The sequence below is a fragment of the Moschus berezovskii genome, chromosome 14 (genome assembly GCF_049115385.1).
Source record: "Moschus berezovskii isolate FMDL1 chromosome 14, NW_MosBer_1.0, whole genome shotgun sequence".
NCBI classification, from domain to species: Eukaryota; Metazoa; Chordata; class Mammalia; order Artiodactyla; family Moschidae; genus Moschus; species Moschus berezovskii.
In genome coordinates, this window is record NC_142473.1 from 47,119,219 (window position 1) to 47,141,074 (window position 21,856).

At 36.3% G+C, this 21,856-nt stretch overlaps 1 protein-coding gene across 4 annotated transcripts in view; it reads left to right on the plus strand.

Annotated features, from left to right (window-relative positions):
• SBF2 (SET binding factor 2) overlaps positions 1-21,856 on the plus strand; it is a 491,894-nt gene that overhangs the window by 260,880 nt on the left and 209,158 nt on the right. For all 4 annotated transcript variants that reach the window (XM_055423393.2, XM_055423395.2, XM_055423394.2 and 1 more), the window contains exons 7-12: positions 9,755-9,887; positions 11,085-11,193; positions 13,322-13,435; positions 17,305-17,382; positions 18,563-18,676; positions 19,201-19,329. In XM_055423393.2, coding sequence (XP_055279368.1) covers positions 9,755-9,887; positions 11,085-11,193; positions 13,322-13,435; positions 17,305-17,382; positions 18,563-18,676; positions 19,201-19,329 — 677 coding nt within the window. The remainder of the gene's footprint in view (positions 1-9,754; positions 9,888-11,084; positions 11,194-13,321; positions 13,436-17,304; positions 17,383-18,562; positions 18,677-19,200; positions 19,330-21,856) is intronic.

Sequence of the window (21,856 nt, forward strand, 5' to 3'; positions counted from 1 at the left end):
AAATTTGGATTCCTTACTATTGGTATACAGACTCTTCATGAACCTGCCCTTTGCAAAACTCCTTCTAGGCCTTCTGAATGCCTTTCCCTCCCTCAGTCTTTTGTTTTTTTGCATGTGGTTGTCTGTCAACTTTGAAAGTCTTACTGATCTCTCTTCCCTAACTCTGACTTCTGCTTATCCTTAAAACTGTAACTGGAGTGTCAATTCCTTTAGGTGGGCCCAGTATAACCATAAAGATCCTTAAAAGATGGAAGAGGGAGATATAGTGTGAGAGTGGTGCACTCTGATTCACACAAGAGAGAAAGACTCAACCAACATTACCAGCTTTGATGATGGAAGGTGGCCATGAGCTTAAGAATGCAAGCAATTGCTAGAAGCTGGGAAACCCAGGAGTAGGGCTTCTGAGTTTTAAGCCATTAAGTTTGTGGAAATTTGTTATAATAGCCATTAGAAATTAATACAACTACAGAATTTTTTCAATATAAATTTTAATTTTTAAATACTTGGACTCACAAGAAGTTGCTAAAATGGTACAGCAGATTCTCAAGTTTTGACTTCTCCAGACTTACTTAGATCTCACATCCTCAGAAAATAGTATTAGACCAATCATGATCAAAAGAAGCAAAATATATTAAAACTGAAGACATACAGAAGCAAATAAACTCCACTCTCTTTTTTTAAACTTTTATCAAAATGTAGTTGCTTTACAATGTTGAGTTCGTTTCTACTGTACAGCAAAGTGAATCACCTATATGTATTCATACATTCTCTCCTTTTTGGATTTGTATCCCATTTAGGTCACCACAGAGCACTGAGTCAAGTTCTCTGTGCTACACAGTAGATTCTCCTCAGTTATCTTAGTAGTGTGTGTATGTCAGTCCCAATCTCCCAGTTCATGCCAAACCCCCTTTTCCCCAATGGTGTCCATACATTTGTTCTATGCATCTGTGTGTCTGTTTTTTGATTTGCAAATAGGTTCATTTGTACCATTTTCCTGGATTCCACATATATATGGAGTTGTAAGGTTTGGGAAATGAAGGTTCGGAGGGCAGGTTGCTTGTTAATTTCCTGTAGTTTGTCTCCGCACTCAGCCATTAGCTCTAGTAAAACAGGAACTGTGACTGTTTTGTGGGCTAATGCATGCCCCAGGGCTCAGGACAGTGTCAGGTACATGGTAGGCACACAGTAAATGTTTGTTGAATAAATGAATAATAAAGTCACCTAGAAAGTTAGGGACAACCAGAACAGGAATCCAGGGCTCTGCTCCCCCAGGCCGGGCTCTATCCATTGAACCAGGAAACCTAGATTACAGAGCAAGGCTGTTGTTCAGTCGCTCAGTCATGTCTGACTGTTTGCAGCCCCATGGACTGCAGCACGCCAGGCTTCCCTGTCCTTCACCATCTCCTGGAGCTTGCTCGAACTCATATCCATTGAGTTAGTGATGTCATCCAAACATCTCATCCTCTGTCATCCCGTTCTCCCCCTGCCTTCAGTCTTTCCAAGTATCAGGGTCTTTTCCAATGAGTCAGCTCTTCTCATCAGGTGGCCAAAGGATTGGAGCTTCAGCTTCAATATCAGTCCTTCCAATGCATATTCAGGACTGATTTCCTTTAGAATGGACTGGTTGGATCTCCTTGCAGTCCAAGGGACTCTCAAGAGTCTTCTCCACCACCACAGTTCAAAAGCATCAATTCTTCGGCACTCAGCATTTTATGGTCCAGCTCTCACATCCATACATGACTACTGGAAAAATCATTTTGACCAAATGGACCTTTGTAGGCAAAGAAATGTCTCTGCTTTTTAATACACTGTCTAGGTTGGTCATAGCTTTTCTTCTAAGTAGCAAGTGTCTGTTAATTTCATGGCTGCGGTCACCGTCCGCATTGACTTTGGAGCCCAAGAACATAAAGTCTGTCACTGTTTTCACTGTTTCCCCATCTATTTGCCGTGAAGTGATAGGACCGGATACCATGATCTTTTTTTTTTTTAATATTAATTTTAAGCCAGCTTTTTCACTCTCCTCGTTCACCTTTATCAAGACTCTTTAATTACTCTTTGCTTTCTGCAATAAGGTTGGTGTCATCTGCATATCCGACTTTCTGTGACCCCATGGACTAGCCCACCAGGATTTTCCCAACCCAGGGATTGAACCTGTGTCTCCTGCATTGTAGGTAGATTCTTTACCATCTGAGCCACCAGGAAAGCCCTCAATATAAGATTTAGCAAATGAATAAATGTATTTATGTCATTAGGATCCAGGGTTTTCACTGGAAGAAGGAACATACATATATGTATTGGAGTCATTTGGGAGACCCTGCGAGAATAGATTGGAACTGAAAGTAATGATATGGACTCAGATTTCTCAAATACATGTATATGGATATATATATATATATGTGTGTCTGTCTGTCTTTATGCATGTATATGTGTTCATATATGTGCATGTATCTACTCTTACCTGTAAAAGTAACCTCAAAGATATCTTGGCAGAAATGATCTAACATTTACCCTAATACCCTCAATTCTTGATTTTTAAATGCCATTTGTAATGGAAGGAACCAGGCCTCCTTGGAGAAGTGACTAACTTCAGAGCAGGGACAGAGTAGGTAAAATATGAGCCTGGATTATTTTGTCAAGCTGGAAAGAAAGAAAGAACTTAAAAAATAAAGGGTTCATGTTATAGGGACACAGGAACTAGGTTAAAGGGGTGACCGTTGTCTAAGTTTAGGACTTAATGGACACAAACATAATTAAGATCAGTAATAACTTATAGAACGTTGGCATAAAAACATAGAAATCCATGAGTCTATACTGGTAATGGATATATAAATAAGCAGGAAATGGGGGAAAAAATGAGAGTTCTGATTATTGCTGAATGTTTGCTAATTTCTAATTGGTTGAATGTGATTTGCAAAAGCATTTTATAATCATAATAATAAAGACTGATTCAGATATTAATTATCAATTGATGCTAAATCTAGGCAAAAATTTTGGTGAGGAACAAAATATTTGCATGATCTAAAATGTCTGAACACAGATGGCTTATTAGTTACGAGGAAAAATACAAAGTATACGTTGGAAGAGTTAGATAGTAATAAACAAAAGTTTAGGTGAACAAAATTAACATCATCAGGGATAATGACTCTGGTTATGGCAGTATGAAGAGTTCAGAAAATCCTCTCCCCAAAGAACCAGCAGTAAAACTAGATGATTGTTGCATACAACTATTTCAATTCTCTGCAAACTGAGCAAAAGCAAACGACAAATTCAGTAGCATTTACTCATGGTAGAACTTTGGATAAGAATAGTAGCAACCTGCAGTATTCTTACCTGGATGACTCCTATCTTTCCCACAGTGAGAATGATTATTTTGCTTGTGCAGGGCCGGACATAAAACCATCAACTTTGCTGCCGAAAGGTTGGAAAGCTAAAGCCCACAACATCATTGTCAACAAAAATAATATTGAATCCAGTAGGAAATAAAAAGAAATTAACTCTGCTTGTCTGCATTGAAATCCTATTTGGAACTAGTGGCAGACCAGCTAGAAATTTAACCGGAAAATCCCGGCAATGACAGAGTCAGAGAAGGGATAGACGAGACTCAGGATCAAGATGGCAACATAGGAGGCTCCTGAATTTCACTCTCTCACAGACAGCTACACATGGAGCAATTCCCTGCGAAATTTAGAAACTAATTGACTCTCGCTCCTTAGGCTCCTGAGAAAATATCCACATTGAAATGGGTAGGAATGATGGATATACACTCTTGCCATAAACTCAAGTCCTTGCATAACACCATATAACAAGGACAGAACCCCCAACACCCAACTTTTCCCTGAAGAGTGAAGGGTTGTGGGACTCTGTGACAACCTAGAGGGTTGGGATGGGATGGGAGGTGGGAGGGAGGTTCAAAACTGAGAGGACATGGTGTGCACCTATGACCAATTCATATTGATGTATGGCAGAAATCAACACAATATTGTAAAGCAATTATCCTTTGATTTAAATAAATTTTTTAAAAATTTAGAAAGAGTGAAAGGTTGAAGCCGCACATCTTGCATATCAACTTTTTAAACTCCCACCTGAGGAATGGTTCCCTCAAACTCCTAACTCTGAAAGCCAGGAGAGCTTGTGTTCATGAGTCCCATCAGTTCACTTCAGTTCAGTCACTCAGTCGTGTCTGACTCTTTGCGACCTCATGAATCACAGCACGCCAGGCCTCCCTGTCCATCATCAACTCCCGGAGTTCACTCAAACTCATGTCCATCGAGTCGGTGATGCCATCCAGCCATCTCATTCCCTGTGGTCCCCGTCTCCTCCCGCCCCCAATCCCTCCCAGCATCAGAGTCTTTTTCCAGTGAGTCAACTCATCGCATGAGGTGGCCAAAGTATCATGAGTCCCATAGTACTATAGAAAACAAAGAGGCAGTTCTTAATGGGCTATGAGCATTTACCCACTCCAGTATTTTTGGGCTTCCCTTGCGGCTCAGCTGGTAGAGAATCGGCCTGCAGTGCGGGAGACCTGGGTTTGATCCCTCGGTTGGGAAGATCCCCTGGAGAAGGGAAAGGCTACCCACTCCAGTATTTTGAGCTGGAGAATTCCATGGACATCCATGGCATCACAAAGAGTTGGACACGACTGAGCAACTTTCACTTTCATGAGCACTTATGATTATCCCTCCAGGTTCAGTGCAGAGGGAGCAGACAAAAACACCCATCTCCCAGTGTTTCCCAAAAGGGGTTTGACTGCATAGTTTCAGAGTTCAGTTTCTAATTAGCATGAAGCTAGGTGCTGACATCCTCACTGGAGCCTAAAAGAAAAATAGACTCACTTCAGCTTTCATTATACATTTAGACTGAAGGTGAAACTGTATAAAAATGTATCTCATGCACATAGAAGCCAAAAGAAAGTACAGACAGCTACACTGATATCAGCCATAATAGACTTTAAGCCAAAAACTGTAATGAGAGCCAAAGTCATTATATAATGGTAAATTCCTCTTCTTGGGCTCTAAAATCACTGCGGGTGGTGACTGCAGCCATGAAATCAGAAGATGTTTGATTCTTGGCAGGAAAGCTATGACAAACCTAGACAGTGTGTTGAAAAGAAGAGACATTACTCTGCCAACAAAGTTTCATATAGTCAAGGCTATGGTCTTCCCAGCGGTCACAATGGTTGTGTGAGCTAGACCATAAAGGCAGAGTGCTGAAGAATTTATGCCTTCGAACTGTGGAGCTGGAGAAGACCCTGAGATTCCCTTGGACAGCAAGAAGATCAAACCAGTCAGTCTTAAGGGAACTCAACGTGGAATACTTGTTGGAAGGATTGATGTGAAGTGGAAACTCCAGTATTTTGGTCATCTGATACAAACAGCTGACTCATTGGAAAAGTCCCTGATGCTGGGAAAGATTGAGGGCAGAAGGAGAAGAGGGCATCAGAGAATGAGATGGATAGATGGCATCACTGATGCAATAGATATGAACTTGGGCAAACTTCAGGAGATGGTAAGGGACAGAGAAGCCTGGTGTGCTACAGTCCCTGGGGTCTCTAAGAGTCGGACACAACTGAACAACAGCAACAAATGGTAAAATAGTCAGTTCATCAAGAAGTTATAATAATTGTATTTATGCACCTAACATCAGATCACTTAAATCCATAAAGCAAATATTAACAGATCTGAAGGGAAAAGTTGACAGCAATACCAGAATAGTAGAGGACTTCAGCACCCCACATTCAACAACAGGTAAATCATGCAAAGACAAAATCAGTAAGGCAAATAGCAAGAACTGAAAATGTTATAGCAGATGGACCTGACAGACGTATATAAAACCTTCCGTTCAACAGCAGCAAAATATGCACATTCTTCTCAAGCACACATTGAACATTGTCTAAGATAAATCGTATATTAGGCCACCAACAAGTCTTAATAAATTTGTGAATATTGAAATCATATCAAATGTGTTTCCAACCAGGATGGTGTGAAACTAGAAACCAATACAAGAAGAAAACTTGTAAATTCACAAATGTATGGAGATTACACAAAATGTTCTTAAACAACCAGTGGGTCAATGAAAAAAATCAAAAGGGAAATCAAAAGTATCATGAGACAAATGAATATGGAAAGGCAAACACCACAGCTTCCACGATGCAGCAAATTCAGATGTAAGGGGGACGTTAATAGTGATCAATATCTGCATTAAGAAAAAAGAAAGGTTTCAAACATCCTAACTTTACCTTCCAGGGAATTAAAAAAAGAAGAACAAATGAAGTCTGAAGTTAGTAGAAGGAAGGAAATAACTAAGATCAGAGCAAAAATGAAACAGAATGAAAAGACAGTAGGAAAGATGAGCGAGATAGGTAAAGTTGATAAACCTTTAGCTAGACTAGGAAAAAAAAGAGAAGACTCAAATACAATCAAATACGAAAGAGGGGGCATTACTGATGATACCACAGAAACATTACGGATGATAAGCAACTACTGTAATCACACCAATAATCAGATAACCTGGAAGAATGAATAACTTCCTAGAAACGTAAAACCTACAAAAACAGAATAATAAAGAAATAGGAAGTCTGAACAGGACAGTTATTAACAAGGAGATTGAATCAGTAATCAAAATCATCCCTAAAAGAAAAGTCCAGGACCACATGGCTTCACTGGATGAATCCAATGAAAAATTTGAAGAATTAATAGCTGTCTATTAGAGACTATTCTGAAAAATAGAAGAAGTGGGAAGCCTTCCAAACTCATTTTACAAGGCCAGCGTTACCCTAATACCAAAGTCAGACTTGGACACTATGAGAAAAGGAAGCTACAGGCTTAGCGTTTTGAATTTAGATGCAAAAATCTTCAACAAAATATTGGCAAACCAAATTCTACAATATGATAAAGGATCATAGAACGTGATTTAGTAGGATATATTCCTTGGGATAATTCAGTTAGCAAATCAATAAGTTATTCTCTTTGAAATGGTTAATTTTATGTATGTGAATTTCATCTCAATGAAAATAATTTAATGCCGTGGAAATGCTCCATGCTGAGCGACTAAGCACAGCACAGCAAAGAAACAGGACACCTAAATGAAATATTGAGCTTAGAATGAATCCTGATGGTAGGGGGAAAGTTCCAAAGAAGAATTTTGATTCGGAATGAAACAAAATAAGAAAACACATGTAAGATTAGATTTAAAATATTCAGTTCAGTTTAGTCTCTCAGTCATGTTCGACTCTGTGACCCCATGGACTACAGCATGCCAGGCTTCATTAAGTCCACCACCACCTCCCAGAACTTGCTCAAACTCATGTCCATCCAGTCAGTGATGCTATCCAACCATCTCATCCTCTGTCGTCCCCGTCTCCTTCTGCCTTCAATCTTTCCCAGCATCAGGGTCTTTTCCAATGAGTCAGTTCTTCGCATCAGGTGGCTAAAGTCTTGGAGATTCAGCTTCACCATCAGTCCTTCCAGTGAACACCCAGGACTGATCTCCTTTAGAATGGACTGGTTGGATCTCCTTGCAGTCCAAGGGACTCTCAAGAGTCTTCAACACCACAGTTCAAAAGCATCAATTCTTCAGTGCTCAGCTTTCTTCACAGTCCAACTCTCACATCCATACATGACTACCAGAAAAACCATAGCCTTGACTAGACGAACCTTTGTTGGCAAAGTAATCTCTCTGCTTTTTAATATGCTCTCTAGGTTGGTCATAGCTTTTCTTCCAAGGAGCAGGCGTCTTTTAATTTCATGGCTGCAGTCATCATCTGCAGTGATTTTTGATTAGACTTAAAATATTGCAACATATTAAATTTGCTGAGGAGGATAACCATACTGTGGTTAAGGAAGACATTATCTTTATTCTAAGGAAAAACATCCTGATGTATTTAAGGGTGAATGTCATGATGTGTACAGTCACACGGGTCAGAAAATGTGTGTGTGGTTTTAGAAAGAGGCAGGGCATGCTTACACATAAAGTACAAATGTTAAAGCAAATGGAGCAGAATTCAACATTAGGTGAATCATTGTGAGGGATATTTGGGTGCTCTGTTCTTGCAGCTTTTCTGTAATTTTTAATTATTTCCAAAAAAAATATTTAATGTTATCTATTAGGTGGCTCTGTGGTAAAGAATATGCCTACCAGTGCAGGAGACACAAGAGACACCTGTTCAGTCCCTGGGTTGTGAAGATCCCCTGCAGAAGGAAATGGCAACCTTTTCCAGTATTCTTGCCTGGGGAATTCCATGGACAGAGGAGCCTGGAGGGCCACCATCCGCAGGGTCACAAAGAGTCCAAAAATGACTGAACAACTGAACACACACATGTTATTCAGTTTAATAAATGTGGCATCGTAAATACAGTTGAAACTTCTTGTGTATGCCACCTCATCCCAGAGAGAAATACTATCCTTCATTTGGTTCTTTTTATTCCCGGATATATCTTTATACAGCCTATGTTTGTATTGATATAAACCTGAACAGAAGATAGTAGCATTTTGTATGGTTTTAAGCAATATATAAATGCTATCATTCTATAGAATCACTTTATACCATACTTTCCTCACTCAACATTATATTTGGGAGAGTTGTTCACGTTGATATATTAGCACTAGCTCTCTTATTTTCAGGTTGTAAAGGTATCCCTAAAGTCTTAGTGATGTTTTAATCTTAAAGTCTCAGGTATAAATGTTATAGACCTACCCTCTACAAAAGCCTTATCACCTGAAAATATTTAAATGTCTTTAATAATTATTTCATTTTATAAAGTTTGAATAATAAAATTTTAGTTTTTTCAGTCAACATTTACCATCTTCAGTCAGATGTTTAACTTTTAGTAAATTAAACTTAAATTTTCTGTTATTTATTTTTCATTCTTATATTTGGGATGTATCCACTTTTTTCATTATTTAAATACTTCTGCAGTGTTCCTTTTTGTACCTTATCTTCTTGTGTACACACGAAAGTTTCTGTGATAAATAACTCAAAATGGAATTATTAAAATCACTGCATTAACTCGATACCAGGGTATGTGCATGTGCATCTTACTTTATTCGTCACAGCAGTGTATATGATAATTCCTTTCCCCACCATCTTCATAAAAACTTAGAATTGTCAAACTCTAGTTTTGCCTATTGTAGTAGGTTTAAAATCATACCTCCTGAATTTTTTAGTTTGAATTTTTCTGATTGTTAAAAGTGTTGGAGCTTCTTTTCATGTTAATCAGCCATTTTGATTTCCTCTTATGTAAATTATAAATTTATATTATTCTCCTATGTTGCTTTTTTCTTGCTTTTAGAGATTTTTTAAAATTGTCAACTATATGCTATTTCCAAGAAGTAGAGAAAGGTTGATGTAAAAAGTTGGAAAAAAGGTATACTAGGAAAATTTCAACAACAAAACTGGTTTGGTTAACATCAGACAAATTAACTTTAAAAGGGGAAAAAGTTGTTAGAACAAGGCCAAGCATCTAAAATAGAAATTTAAGTACAGACCTTGGAGATGAAGTTGAAAAGAAGGTAATAGTGTATTTCCAATTAACTAATATATTCAATGAGTGTACACTGATTTGAAGAATAAGACAAAACTGAAAGTTTGGGAAAACAAATACCAATAGGCTCTTTGGAATTCGTAGTTTAAATATTTTTCTTCAGAGATTTTTTAAGTATTGGCTTTTTCATTCCATGTAATTCTAAGGCTATGTTTTTTAGCAGCACATAATAAAATTAAATGCATTTGGTAAGCATTTGCTCTTTGTGTTTTCAGGAATTCAAAATGTCCTCAGCCTCTTTTGTGCAGTCCTTACAGAAAATAAGGTTCTCTTCCATTCTGCAAGTTTCCAGAGACTTAGTGATGCTTGTAGAGCCCTGGAGTCATTAATGTTTCCTCTTAAATATAGGTGAGGGTTTTTATTTGGTATTTTTATTTATTCCCAGATTATTCATTACTTATCAATGATCAGTCAAAACATCATTTCACAACAGTTTTGAACAAGGGCATATTTTACAAAGCTATGCTGTTATAAGAGTCATGATTCTGATAGAAATCTAGCCTGGAATTTGGAACTTTTCCAAGTTGCCTATTATTGAGTGTTGATTCCTTTCATGAAAAAGTAATCAATTTGAATAGTATTGTCAGCAACATTTAATTCCCTTTGAATATAGTTGGAGATAAAGGTCTTAAGATAGTAATGTCTGATTATTTAATATTAAGAAATTATTGGAGCCCTTACCTTTTTTACATATATAATAAAGTATTTATGTATACATGGTATGGTATCTGGGATTTGCTCCAAATAATGTGGTAGGAAAAAGAACAAAAATGGGTAGAAATATAGATGTGACCATGCATTGGTGATTGTCAAAGCTGATTAAATACGTCAGGCTTTATCTTCCTTTTTTTCCCTTTATTTTGGGGACAGAGGGATGTTAATTTTTTTGTAATAAAAAGTATAAAGTAAAACAGTGATGACTGAGAGTGCTGTAAGTACAATATTTTAGGTCTAATATTTTTTATCAATTTGTTAATCACAGTGACCTAGAAAAAATTTAGACAGTCTACAGATTTTATTTAAAATATTTTTTAACCTGTGTGTGCTTCTTTAAACCTCCAGATAAGAGAGCATTCTAAACCTTAATTTTGTACCTTGCCATTCTTACCAAATATCAAAATCAAGTAGAGAAACCGGAACTAGAATGATTGTTTTATATAGAGAAATACATTATCACCAGTATGTGGAGGGTGGGGGGGTGTTCCATCAGGAAGTCAGTGTTACCAACTGATGTCAGATCTCTATGTAAGGAAAAATTCTTTCAAGCAAGTTTGAAAAACTTAAAGAGATTGCTTGCCTAGACGAATAAGGGATAAGAAAGCTGCCCTGCTTACTTCATATCTTCTTATATCAGATCATACCTTTCACATGAAGAATTTTTAAAATCTTTTTTCTCCCATGAATTTAATATTAACAACTCTGAGAATGTTATTGATAATTTCTAAACACAGATAATCTGAAATTCACAAAGTATAAAAATGAAAGAAAGGTATGTTGTATTATGGAAGAACAAATATATCTCACATGTATTTTTATTATTTCTAGTTACCCTTATATTCCTATTCTCCCGGCTCAGCTCCTGGAAGTTCTGAGTTCCCCAACGCCTTTCATTATTGGAGTACATTCTGTCTTTAAAACTGATGTTCATGAACTTGTAAGTATTCATCTTTAAATTGATAGTTATTGAAGTCAGAAGTTTCTTACGTTTCTTTGAGTCCTTTCTGCCTGCTAAGACGCTTCAGTTGTGTCTAATTCTGTGCGACCCCATGGACTGTAGGTTGCCGGGCTCCTCTGTTTGTGGGATTCTCCAGGCACGAATCCTGGAGTGGGTTGCCATGACCTCCTCAGTCCTATAGCACTTCAGCTAATTACTATTTTCAAATCTGTTCCATTCCCAATAGAAAAGATTGGCTGGAAGCACAGCATCAAAAAGCCTAAATACGTTAATATTTCCTTACAGCAAGTACAGGAGATTTATAAAATGAATTCATTAATCTTTTTAAATTTCCCTCTTCGGCATATTAAGTTTATCTTTCTATACTCTTCATCTCACATATGAGAAAGAAAGATAAAATTATCCATTTTTAGCAGTCTATTTATGCTTTTATTATGAGTGCTTTAATTTATTCATATTTTGAAATGAGGTCTGTGATAATGCTGCCCACTCCAGTATTCTGGCCTGGAGAATTCCATGGACTATATGGTCACACCTGAGCTACTTTCACTTTCAAAAAGCAAAAAGCATTTGCAAAGGGGTGAAGGGTTTTGGTAGAATACAAGTTTATTGTGAGCACCCCCACTGCCCCCAGATTATTCTGTTCTTAATACTAAATGGAAATACTAAAGGAGAGAAAGTAATACTCTGTATTCAACCAGCTCTTAAAAACAGGTTTACTTCGCTATAGTGTGCTTTAAGAAGGACTGTAACAAAATTGAACTTCATAGAAGGACATTTAGGGATGTTTAGAAACCATATTCTTTGAGGGACTAAGAAAATTTTCACAGGTAATAACGTAGAAAGAAGGGGTAGAGGCTGAAATAGAATCAGTGGGGATAGTGGATATAGAAACAAATTTCTGCTCAGTCTAAGAGTTTTCAAGTAAATAAAGCTGCCCAGTGATGATGAATGTGTTTCCTTATGTGAAGAGTACTCTAAGCAGAGTGCAAAGACAGACTGACACTTTTCAGGGAGTTTAAGAAAAATTCTTCACTGAAACGTTGGGCTATATGACATCTGTATTCACAAATCCTAAAGAATTTGTTATTCTAATTTTAGTTATAAATGCCAGTGAAGAGGTAAGCTCTGTAGGTACTTTTGTATAATTACAATTGTAATCAAATCATAATTGTCATTTAAACTGACAGAAGACCATTGCACATTGCAGTTATAAACAGGACCCTCATTCTTTTTTCTGACTTTATATTTTGATATCTGGTTCCTTTTTAACTTTGATTTCAACATATAAAAATATCTGTAAATCCATAAACATTAAGCAAAACCTCACTAATAATAATTAAAAATACACTCATCTGGTTTGTAGGCAGTTTTTTTTTCCCGGTAAATAAAAACAGTCTGTGGAAGTTAGACAAAGCAAATATTGACAAAAGTGAATTTCTTAACTTTTCATTGAATAAATTAGAATTAATTTTAATCCTGTTAGCAACATAATACCTTCAATAATTTCGACTGGTTTCTCTATTACATTTTTCATGTTATTTTAAAATAGATTTTGTAAAATTCTAAAAATTAGTGTTTTAGCTACCTAAACAGTACTGTTTTGATGTATACTAGTTGCTTTGCTTGTTAACTCTTATGATTACTATGTTATTTAGGATATGGCTGAACTACTATAATAAAGCATGCAAAATGCAATGGCTTAAACAAAATGGAATTTTATTTAACACTCATGCAGCGGTTTGTAGAAGTGTTCCATTATGTCAGACCAGTTTGTTCCATGAACTCATTCAAGGAAGGACCACGCTTCTTTGCTTCTTGTTTCTCCACTAGAATCCACTCAGGCATTGTCCTCCTCTGAATGTGTTTAAGATTGGGTTGTTAGTTCATAGTTTCAGTGATGGTAAGAGGAAAGAAAGCATAGGAGGGCCTGACTGGACCTCTGTTTTGAATGCCTGAAAATGTGCATATCACCTTTCACGTTCCATTAGCAGAAACTTATTCATATGCCACATCTAATTTCAGAGGAAACTGGGAAATATACAGTAGCTGAAAATCAATCTAGAAAGACATTTTATTAATTACAGGTTATTTTTATCTTCTTCAGTTAGATGTAATCGTAGCTGATTTGGATGGAGGCACTATTAAAATTCCTGAGTGCGTTCACCTCTCTTCCCTTCCGGAACCACTGCTACATCAGACGCAAGCAGCTCTTTCTTTGGTATGATATATTCTTTCTTAATTTACTTAATTTCTTGAAGTATTTTTCTCTTGACTTAAATCTAAACTAAGGTAATTGGATATCATTCATTGACAGTGTAATTACTTAAAAACGAGAGTTGTATGTTCTTAAAATATATATATGTATTCTCATATAGTGTTAGAATAGGATAATTTACAAAATATTATCTAAAGAGTATACTTTGAATCCTAAGTGAATATTTATTCTAGGTATTGGAAACACACCTCTGAAAATAAGACCAGACTATGCCTTAAAATCCTTGATTCTCCTAACATCCCTCATTAGAAGCTAGCACTTGTTCCCTTTCCTTCACCTTTCTTAATGACATCTAATTTCTCTTTGGTAGATGTGCTTCTTGCAAAGCAGTGTGATAAGGACTGGCCAGTGTTTCCAGCTTACTACAAAAAGTTGTAACTTATTGATAAGTGTCTAGTATTCTGTGCATTGAAGCTATAAGAAATCTTGTGATCTGAGTGTTTCCCATTGAAGCAAATTTATTTTTTACTGACATTTTAGTTGCCCGCTTATCCATCATCAGAAATTTGAAACTTAGAAATTTTTCATTCCCTTTCAAGCCATTGCTAGAATTAAGGCTTTCATATTCTTCTTGAATAGTATTCCAGTCTGAGCTCTTTAAAATCTTTTTCCCCTTAAACAGGAACTTAGCTAGGAACTTAGAAGTCTAGGATTACCAAGACGGGTTTTATTTTCAGAAATTTCCAACTTTGTATTAGTCCTTGTGTTGTTATAGTGGTATGTGTAGGATGAAACTTTTAGAGAAGACTGACTTTTCCCAGTATAATTTGTGATCTGGAATACCAGGTGTGATAGAGTAAAAAGCATGCTAAGTTAGAACTTCAGTTCAGTTCAGTTCAGTTGCTTAGTCGTGTCCGACTCTTTGCGACCCCATGAATCACAGCACGCCAGGCCTCCCTGTCCATCACCAACTCCCGGAGTTCACTCAAACTCATGTCCATCGAGTCGGTGATGCCATCCAGCCATCTCATTCTCTGTCGTCCCCGCCTCCTCCTACCCCCAATCCCTCCTAGCTTCAGACTCTTTTCCAGTGAGTCAACTCATCGCATGAGGTGGCCAAAGTATTGGAGTTTCAGCTTTAGCGTAAGTCCTTCCAATGAACAGCCAGGATTGATCTCCTTTAGAATGGACTGGTTGGATCTCCTTGCAGTCCAAGGGACTCTCAAGAGTCTTCTCCAGCACCACAGTTCAAAAGCATCAATTCTTCAGCGATCAGCTTTCTTCACAGTCCAACTCTCACATCCATACATTACCACTGGAAAAACCATAGGCTTGACGAGACGGACCTTTGTTGGCAAAGTAATGTCTCTGCTTTTTAATATGCTCTCTAGGTTGGTCATAACTCTCCTTCCAAGGAGTAATCGTCTTTTAATTTCATGGCTGCAGTCAGCATCTGCAGTGATTTTGGAGCCCCAAAAAATAAAGTCTGACACTGTTTCCACTGTTTATCCATCTATTTCCCATGAAGTGATGGGACCAGATGCCATGATCTGTGTTTTCTGAATGTTGAGCTTCAAGCTAACCTTTTCACTCTCCTCTTTCACTTTCATCAAGAGGCTTTTGAGTTCCTCTTCACTTTCTGCCATAAGGGTGGTGTCATCTGCATATCTGAGGTTATTGATATTTCTCCCGGCAATCTTGATTCCAGCTTGTGCTTCTTCCAGCCCAGCGTTCCTCATGATGTACTCTGCATATAAGTTAAATAATCAGGGTGACAATATACAACCTTGACGTACTCCTTTTCCTATTTGGAACCAGTCTGTTGTTCCATGTCCAGTTCTAACTGTTGCTTCCTGACCTGCATACAGGTTTCTCAAGAGGCAGGTCAGGTGGTCTGGTATTCCCATCTCTTTCAGAATTTTCCACAGTTGTGACCTAAATTCCAGTCAGCATCCTGCCACTGGGTGTTTTTGAACAAATCATATTCCATCCTCTGTTTCCTAGTCTTTATCAGTAGGATGAATGTTTTATACAAAGGATGACAAATGCCTGTTTCCCAGAGTGAAGTATGGAGATGATTTGGGGTCGTATGTGGGAACTTTTTAATTTTAATAATTATGTATTTATTATAATGTTTATTTTATTAAAAATAGCATACAAAACCTATGATTCCACAGATGATATAATCTAAGAAAGTAATAGATTTAAAGAGATGAGTTGATTTAAAGACATTTCAAAGAAAAATATTAGCTAAGCAATTGCGTCAGTGGTATATGGATATAGCAAAAGCTAAGAACATAGCATTTGAGTGACTGAAAGTTTTATGTTTCTAGAAATATTAAATGAGTTTAAAAATATTAATGTATATTTGCTTAATGATATTTTTAATTATTCAGGGGTTAAGTACCAAAATTAACAAAGGTTAAGATTTTAGTTCTTAAGTCAGTGCTTTTTGGTAGAGGTTTTGCTGCACCCTGTTAGACGTTGACCTTCAACACTTGTGCCACCAAATTTGACCAGTGAGTAAAATTCAGAGTTGGTAAAACTGAGTATGCCTATTTATGCAGTTTTCAAACACTTTGTTGGATCATATGCTACAGTGTATATAAGCGTATAGGACTAAAAAGATACCATATTTGATGGACTGTGTGGGAGATTTAATACACAAGTATATCAGCTTCATTTGGTCAGTAAATAATTATAATCAGATGGTTACACAGTATAATAATCAGGGACATTTTTATAAACAAGATGTTTTTATACTGTAATAATGATTTGATGACTAGATTATAAATATTACTGATATTTTGGTGTCTTTCATAAGTATTGTTTTGAATTTTTTGGTCTGTTGTAAGAATATAATACCAAATCTTCAGTATTTGAAAGTGATTCTGCAAAGACAAAAATTTGCTGCTTACTGATGCAAAATTATTTTCCGTGTAAGCCCTGCATGGATGTGTCTTTCCCACCTGCCACCTCAGCCTGCCTTCCTTCAAAGCCTAACATAAATGTTACCTTCTTTTTTTCACTTTCTCTAGGTTGAATTAATTATACTTTATATTCACATATAATTATTTTATGTATTTATAATACTTGTCACATTGTGTTATACTGTCACCCCTCTGGACTGTGAGGTTCACAAACTTATTCTGTTCTTCTCAGTATTTTAATTAATTAATTTTTAATTATATTTTAAAAACAAAAATAAATGCTTTAGATTTTCAACTGTATAGATAAATAGCTCTGCCCTAGACCATTCTCTCTCAGAGGTGACTACTATTTTATATTTTAGTGTGTATTTCAGAACTTTACATTTTCATTTATATGTATATCATATACATATAAATGAAATATATGTATATGGTATACTTCTATATATAGTAGTAGCTCGGTATTCAGCTGGTAATACTGGTAGCTCGGTATTCGGCTTCCCTGTCAGCTCAGCTGGTGAAGAATCTGCCTGCAATGCAGGAGACCCCAGTTTGATCCCCTGGAGGAGGGATAGACTACCCAGTCCAGTATTCTTGGGCTTCCCTGGTGGTTCAGCTGGTAAAGAATCCACCTGCAATGTGGGAGACCTGGGTTCAATCCCTGGGTTGGGAAGATCCCCTGGAGAAGGGATCGGCTATATTCAAATAAATGAAACCAAACTATGTGTGTTTCCCTGCAACAGGTATTTTAATTGAATATTTTTCTCTTGAGTATCTTTTCACATAATACATGCAGAGCTGCCTCAGCCAAATATATTGTATTTCAAGGAGGGAATGAATATATTGTAATTCACATACTGAGACTGTTTCATCTTAATGCCACCAGTAGATCAAATAATAGGTTTTATTGGTATTTTACATAATAGAGCTTCTTTGCTTTAGATTCTACACCCAGATTTGGAAGTAGCAGATCATGCTTTTCCCCCTCCACGAACAGCTTTATCCCACTCAAAAATGCTGGTAAGAAGTTTAATATTTAAAATTGATGTTTTTAAAAAGAGTTGCTTTTCTTTGTATGTTTTTCAAAGAAACTGAGTATAATGAGAGCTAGATGGACAGCCTAGTAAAGATGTGCCAAATTAGAAATTAGGAGAATTGCCACTGATTGACCTTGTGACCTCCTGAAGGGGAAGCCACAGGCAGTACATTGATTGGAAGAGGAGTAGGCTAAGACTGTTGCTCTGAGGAGGCATGGCTAAGTATGGGACAAAAAAATCAGAACCTAGATTAGAGCCTGAAAAGTTGTGCCAAGCATCAAATCGAAAGGGTCAGGCAAGGATTAAAAAAGGGAAGTTTATTAAAAATGGAAACAGAGTTCGTTGGTCACAGGAGAAAATCAAGTTTGAGTGAGTGGATAAATGTAGCTCCAATTGAAAGTCATAAAAGAGTGACTATACAGCAGAGACCCCTTTTTTATTTTGATCAGTGCATTTCTTAGTGATGAGCTTTGCAGCCAGTATGGAAAGTTATAGAACTGCATACCTTTGATGAGTTATGAAGCATTTTTAATTATTTCTTCATCTATTAAATAAGGAATTGTCTAAATCTGAGAGTTTCCTTAGAGTTCTAAAACTATTTAAAAAATAGTTTTAAATTTCCAAAACTATTTTTAAAAAATAGTTTTAAATTTTTAAAATTGAGATTTTTAAAAAATCTGAATTATCATAACAGACTTTAAAGTAATACTTTATTAATATAAGAATAGATTTTTAGAACTTGTTTAAACTTTGGAATAGTATCATAAGCCTTTAAAACAGTCTTGAGTTTTTTCTTTTGTATTTGTAACATAATTCTTTTGATGGAGATAAAAATCAAATGACTTGGGAAATATGCCCTTCTCTAACATGGTGAAAGCGGAGACTCTCTGATTTATGTTTTTTTCTGAGAGGAAAATTGGATGTACTAGAGGAAAGTTATACTAGGTTCAATTTTTAAAGGAACTATTTAATGGCCTACACTGTCCAACCATGGGACAGACTAGATGCCCACTGCTTAGTGCTGCTACAAATGAGACTTCTGCATAGGAAGCATAGATTTATTAAATAATCTCTCAGGTTCTTTCCAACTGTCTGATTTTGTGATTTTTATTTTGTTTTTTAAGAAATTCAGTTATCTAACATGATTCTTCTTATGTTTTCAGGATAAGGAAGTACGTGCAGTTTTTCTTAGATTATTTGCACAACTTTTCCAAGGATATAGATCATGCTTACAACTTATAAGAATTCACGCAGAGCCAGTAATACACTTTCACAAGGTAAGATCTAATACCATACTGTATCTGTCCAAAATGTAAACTCTAATTTAATTGAAAGAACTTGGCAATCTTTTTCTAGCCATGTATTTTGAGTTTAATCTATCAAATTTATTTAAAATCTCTCATTTGTGTGGCTAGTTGATAATTTTTTTCTTTTTTGAATTATTTTTATTGGAATGTAGTTGATTTACAGTGTTGTGTTAGTGTCAGGTGTCTGATAATTTTTAATAATACTGTGGAACTGATATATTTTCCTTTAGAATATGTTAACTTTGATTTTTCTTTTAAAATTGAGGTTATTTCTGATTTCTGTTCCTGCTTTACAGACAGGTTCATTTTTATTCAATACATGTAATATTTCAGGTATCAAAGCTCTTTTAGAGAGAAATGTATTTTATAACCACATACTTATGCATGAAGACGTTTATTCAGGCTTTGATCTTTCTAGTATATTTCTGTTTTGACCATTCATTCATCCAGTGCTAAGTGATAACTTATTCATTTCACATTGTTTTTCTTTACAGACAGCTTTCTTGGGACAGCGTGGTCTAGTTGAGAATGATTTCCTCACTAAAGTTCTCAATGGGATGGCATTTGCAGGTTTTGTTTCAGAAAGAGGTCCTCCCTATAGATCCTGTGATCTCTTTGATGAGGTATACTTATTATCCATGAATGCATTATTTACAGACAAAATTAGTAGATAAAAGTAGAGAAGCAGTGTTTAAAACATTTAATTAAGATAAAAAATATTTATTGTGCATATCAGATCTTGGTGTTTATAATGTGGATTAGAAAAAATATAATTATAGGATGTCTCAGAAGTAAAATACATAGAAGTTTTGAACAACTGAATACTTTTTTGGCTTGTGGGATCTTAGTTCCCTAACCAGGGATCAAAACTGTACCCCCTGCATTGGAAGCTCAGAGTCCTAACTATTGGACCACCAGGAAATTCCCTTGAACAACTGAATTTTAAATAGTTGATTAAAATCTTTTGGAAAAATTGACAGTGATTGTATAGGTAGAAGTTACCAGTTTTATAGAGAGAAAGGTCTAAGTTTAATGTATAAATATGTTATTTCAAATTGTAATTACGTTAAATCTGTGTCCTAGAGCCATAGTTTAACTAAGCCATTCTTATTTATTTATTTATTTTTACTGTTATCTTTATTTTACTGAAAGCTTGGAAAATAAGGAGGCCACAATTTCAGTTTCTCCATAAAAGAACCACAAATCAGGGTGTTTTCTTAAGTACTAATCCTTGGAAAATATAGCAAATTTCAAGTAAGAATTAGCACCTTCTTTGCATTTAGCTAAGCCATTCTTAACTAATGCTGATTTTTTTTTCCTGCATTTGTGTGGCTTCTTTGAAAGTGAAAGTGAAAGTCGCTCAGTGGTGTCCAACTCTTTGCGACCCCATGGATTATACAGTCCATGGAGTTCTCCAGGCGAGAATACTAGAGCCATTCCCTTCTCCAAGGGGTCTTCCCAACCCAGAGCTCGTAGTTCCTTAAGAAGATATTAAATATATGAATTGGTCTCTTTGTTCAAGGAATTGGCCATATAAAGGAAGAGTTAGAGCAGATGCAACTCGAAATAAGGATGCTGTTTTGTGTTCATTTTGATTTTTCTTATTGTGATGCATCTTTCCATTTATCATTTAACTATGTTGATAGAAGCCCATTCTCATAGATAGAAAAATGACTCTTACTCCCATTTAAACTTCTGGAAGAGCATTATGTTAAAACTAGGAAATGTAAAAGTTCTTGGAAGTCTGTAAAGAAAACCACTCCTAGTACCCAGAGCAATGGAGAGTAGTGATAGTGATCGTATTACGCTGCTGGTCGCTGTTGTCGCTCAGTCACTAAGATGTGTCCGACTCTGAAACCCCACGGACTGCAGCACACCAGGCACCTTTGTCTGCCACTGTCTCCCAGAGTTTGCTCAAGTTCATATCCATTGAGTTGGTGATACTATCCAACCATCTCATCCTCTGCTGCCCCTTTCTTCTTTTGCCTTCAGTCTTTCCCAGCATCAGGGTCTTTTCCAGTGAGTTGGCTCTTCAAGTGATGTGGCAAAAGTATTGGAGCTTCACCCTCAGCCACAGTCCTTCCAATGCATATTCAGGGTTGATTTCATTTGGAATTGACTGGTTTGATCTCTGCAGTCCAAGGGACTCTCACGAGTTCTCCAACACCACAGTTAAAAAGCATCAATTCTTCGGTGCTTAGCCTTCTTTATGGTCCAGCTCTCACATCTGTACATGACTACTGGAAAAACCGTAGCTTTGACTATATGGACCTTTGTTGCTGCTGGTGGTTTTATTTCATACAGAGAAGTTAAGAATCTTTGTTTAGAGAAAGGTCTTTTATTCTCTGTAAAGATAGTTAAGTAAAATAAGAATAAAAGAAAAGGTACATGCTTTAGTTCTGAGTATGAAGATATACACCAAATACTTTACTTAATAATAACACAAAACTTATGAAGATCTCAGAGAGAGTACCCTGAGGTGGACAGTTTTTTCTGATCACTTATTGAGCTCTGATTCTCTAATATGATTGATCATTGTTTACCTAATACTAACATATATCACCCTTTAGATCTTGAACTAAGTAATTGATACATAATGATTTAGGTGGATAAATTAGGTGCTCCCCAAGGTCCTTTCTAGCACCTACATTTTATTAGTGTCAAGCATTTGAAATAGTAACTTGGGTTTATGTACCCTTTTTCTTTCTATACAAATTCCTTTAGTAACACTCTTGCGCAACTTCATCACAACTAATAAGTCAGATCGATTACTTCCAGAAAACATTCTTGCCACCTTGCCACAGACTCTATTTTTGTAGTGCTTCCCTTGCCGAAAGTGTTCTCTTTCTACTTTTCTGTCCATTTTTCATACTCTGCTCATATCTCACCATCTGCTACAGACTTTCCCCAAGTAGATGACTCTGAAAGCCATTAGTCAGCATTTAGCTGTATTTTATGTCTCTAACTTTATATGACAACTTATCTTTTATTATGTACATTTATATATACAACAGATACATATATATATATATATATATATGTTCTTCAGATTGAAAACAACAGTACTGCAAGGACCTGTCCAAGATTCCTAGTAGACTAATTCCTGATCGTCTCCCCTTAGTGTTCATCTGCTTCTGTGTTCAGTCTACA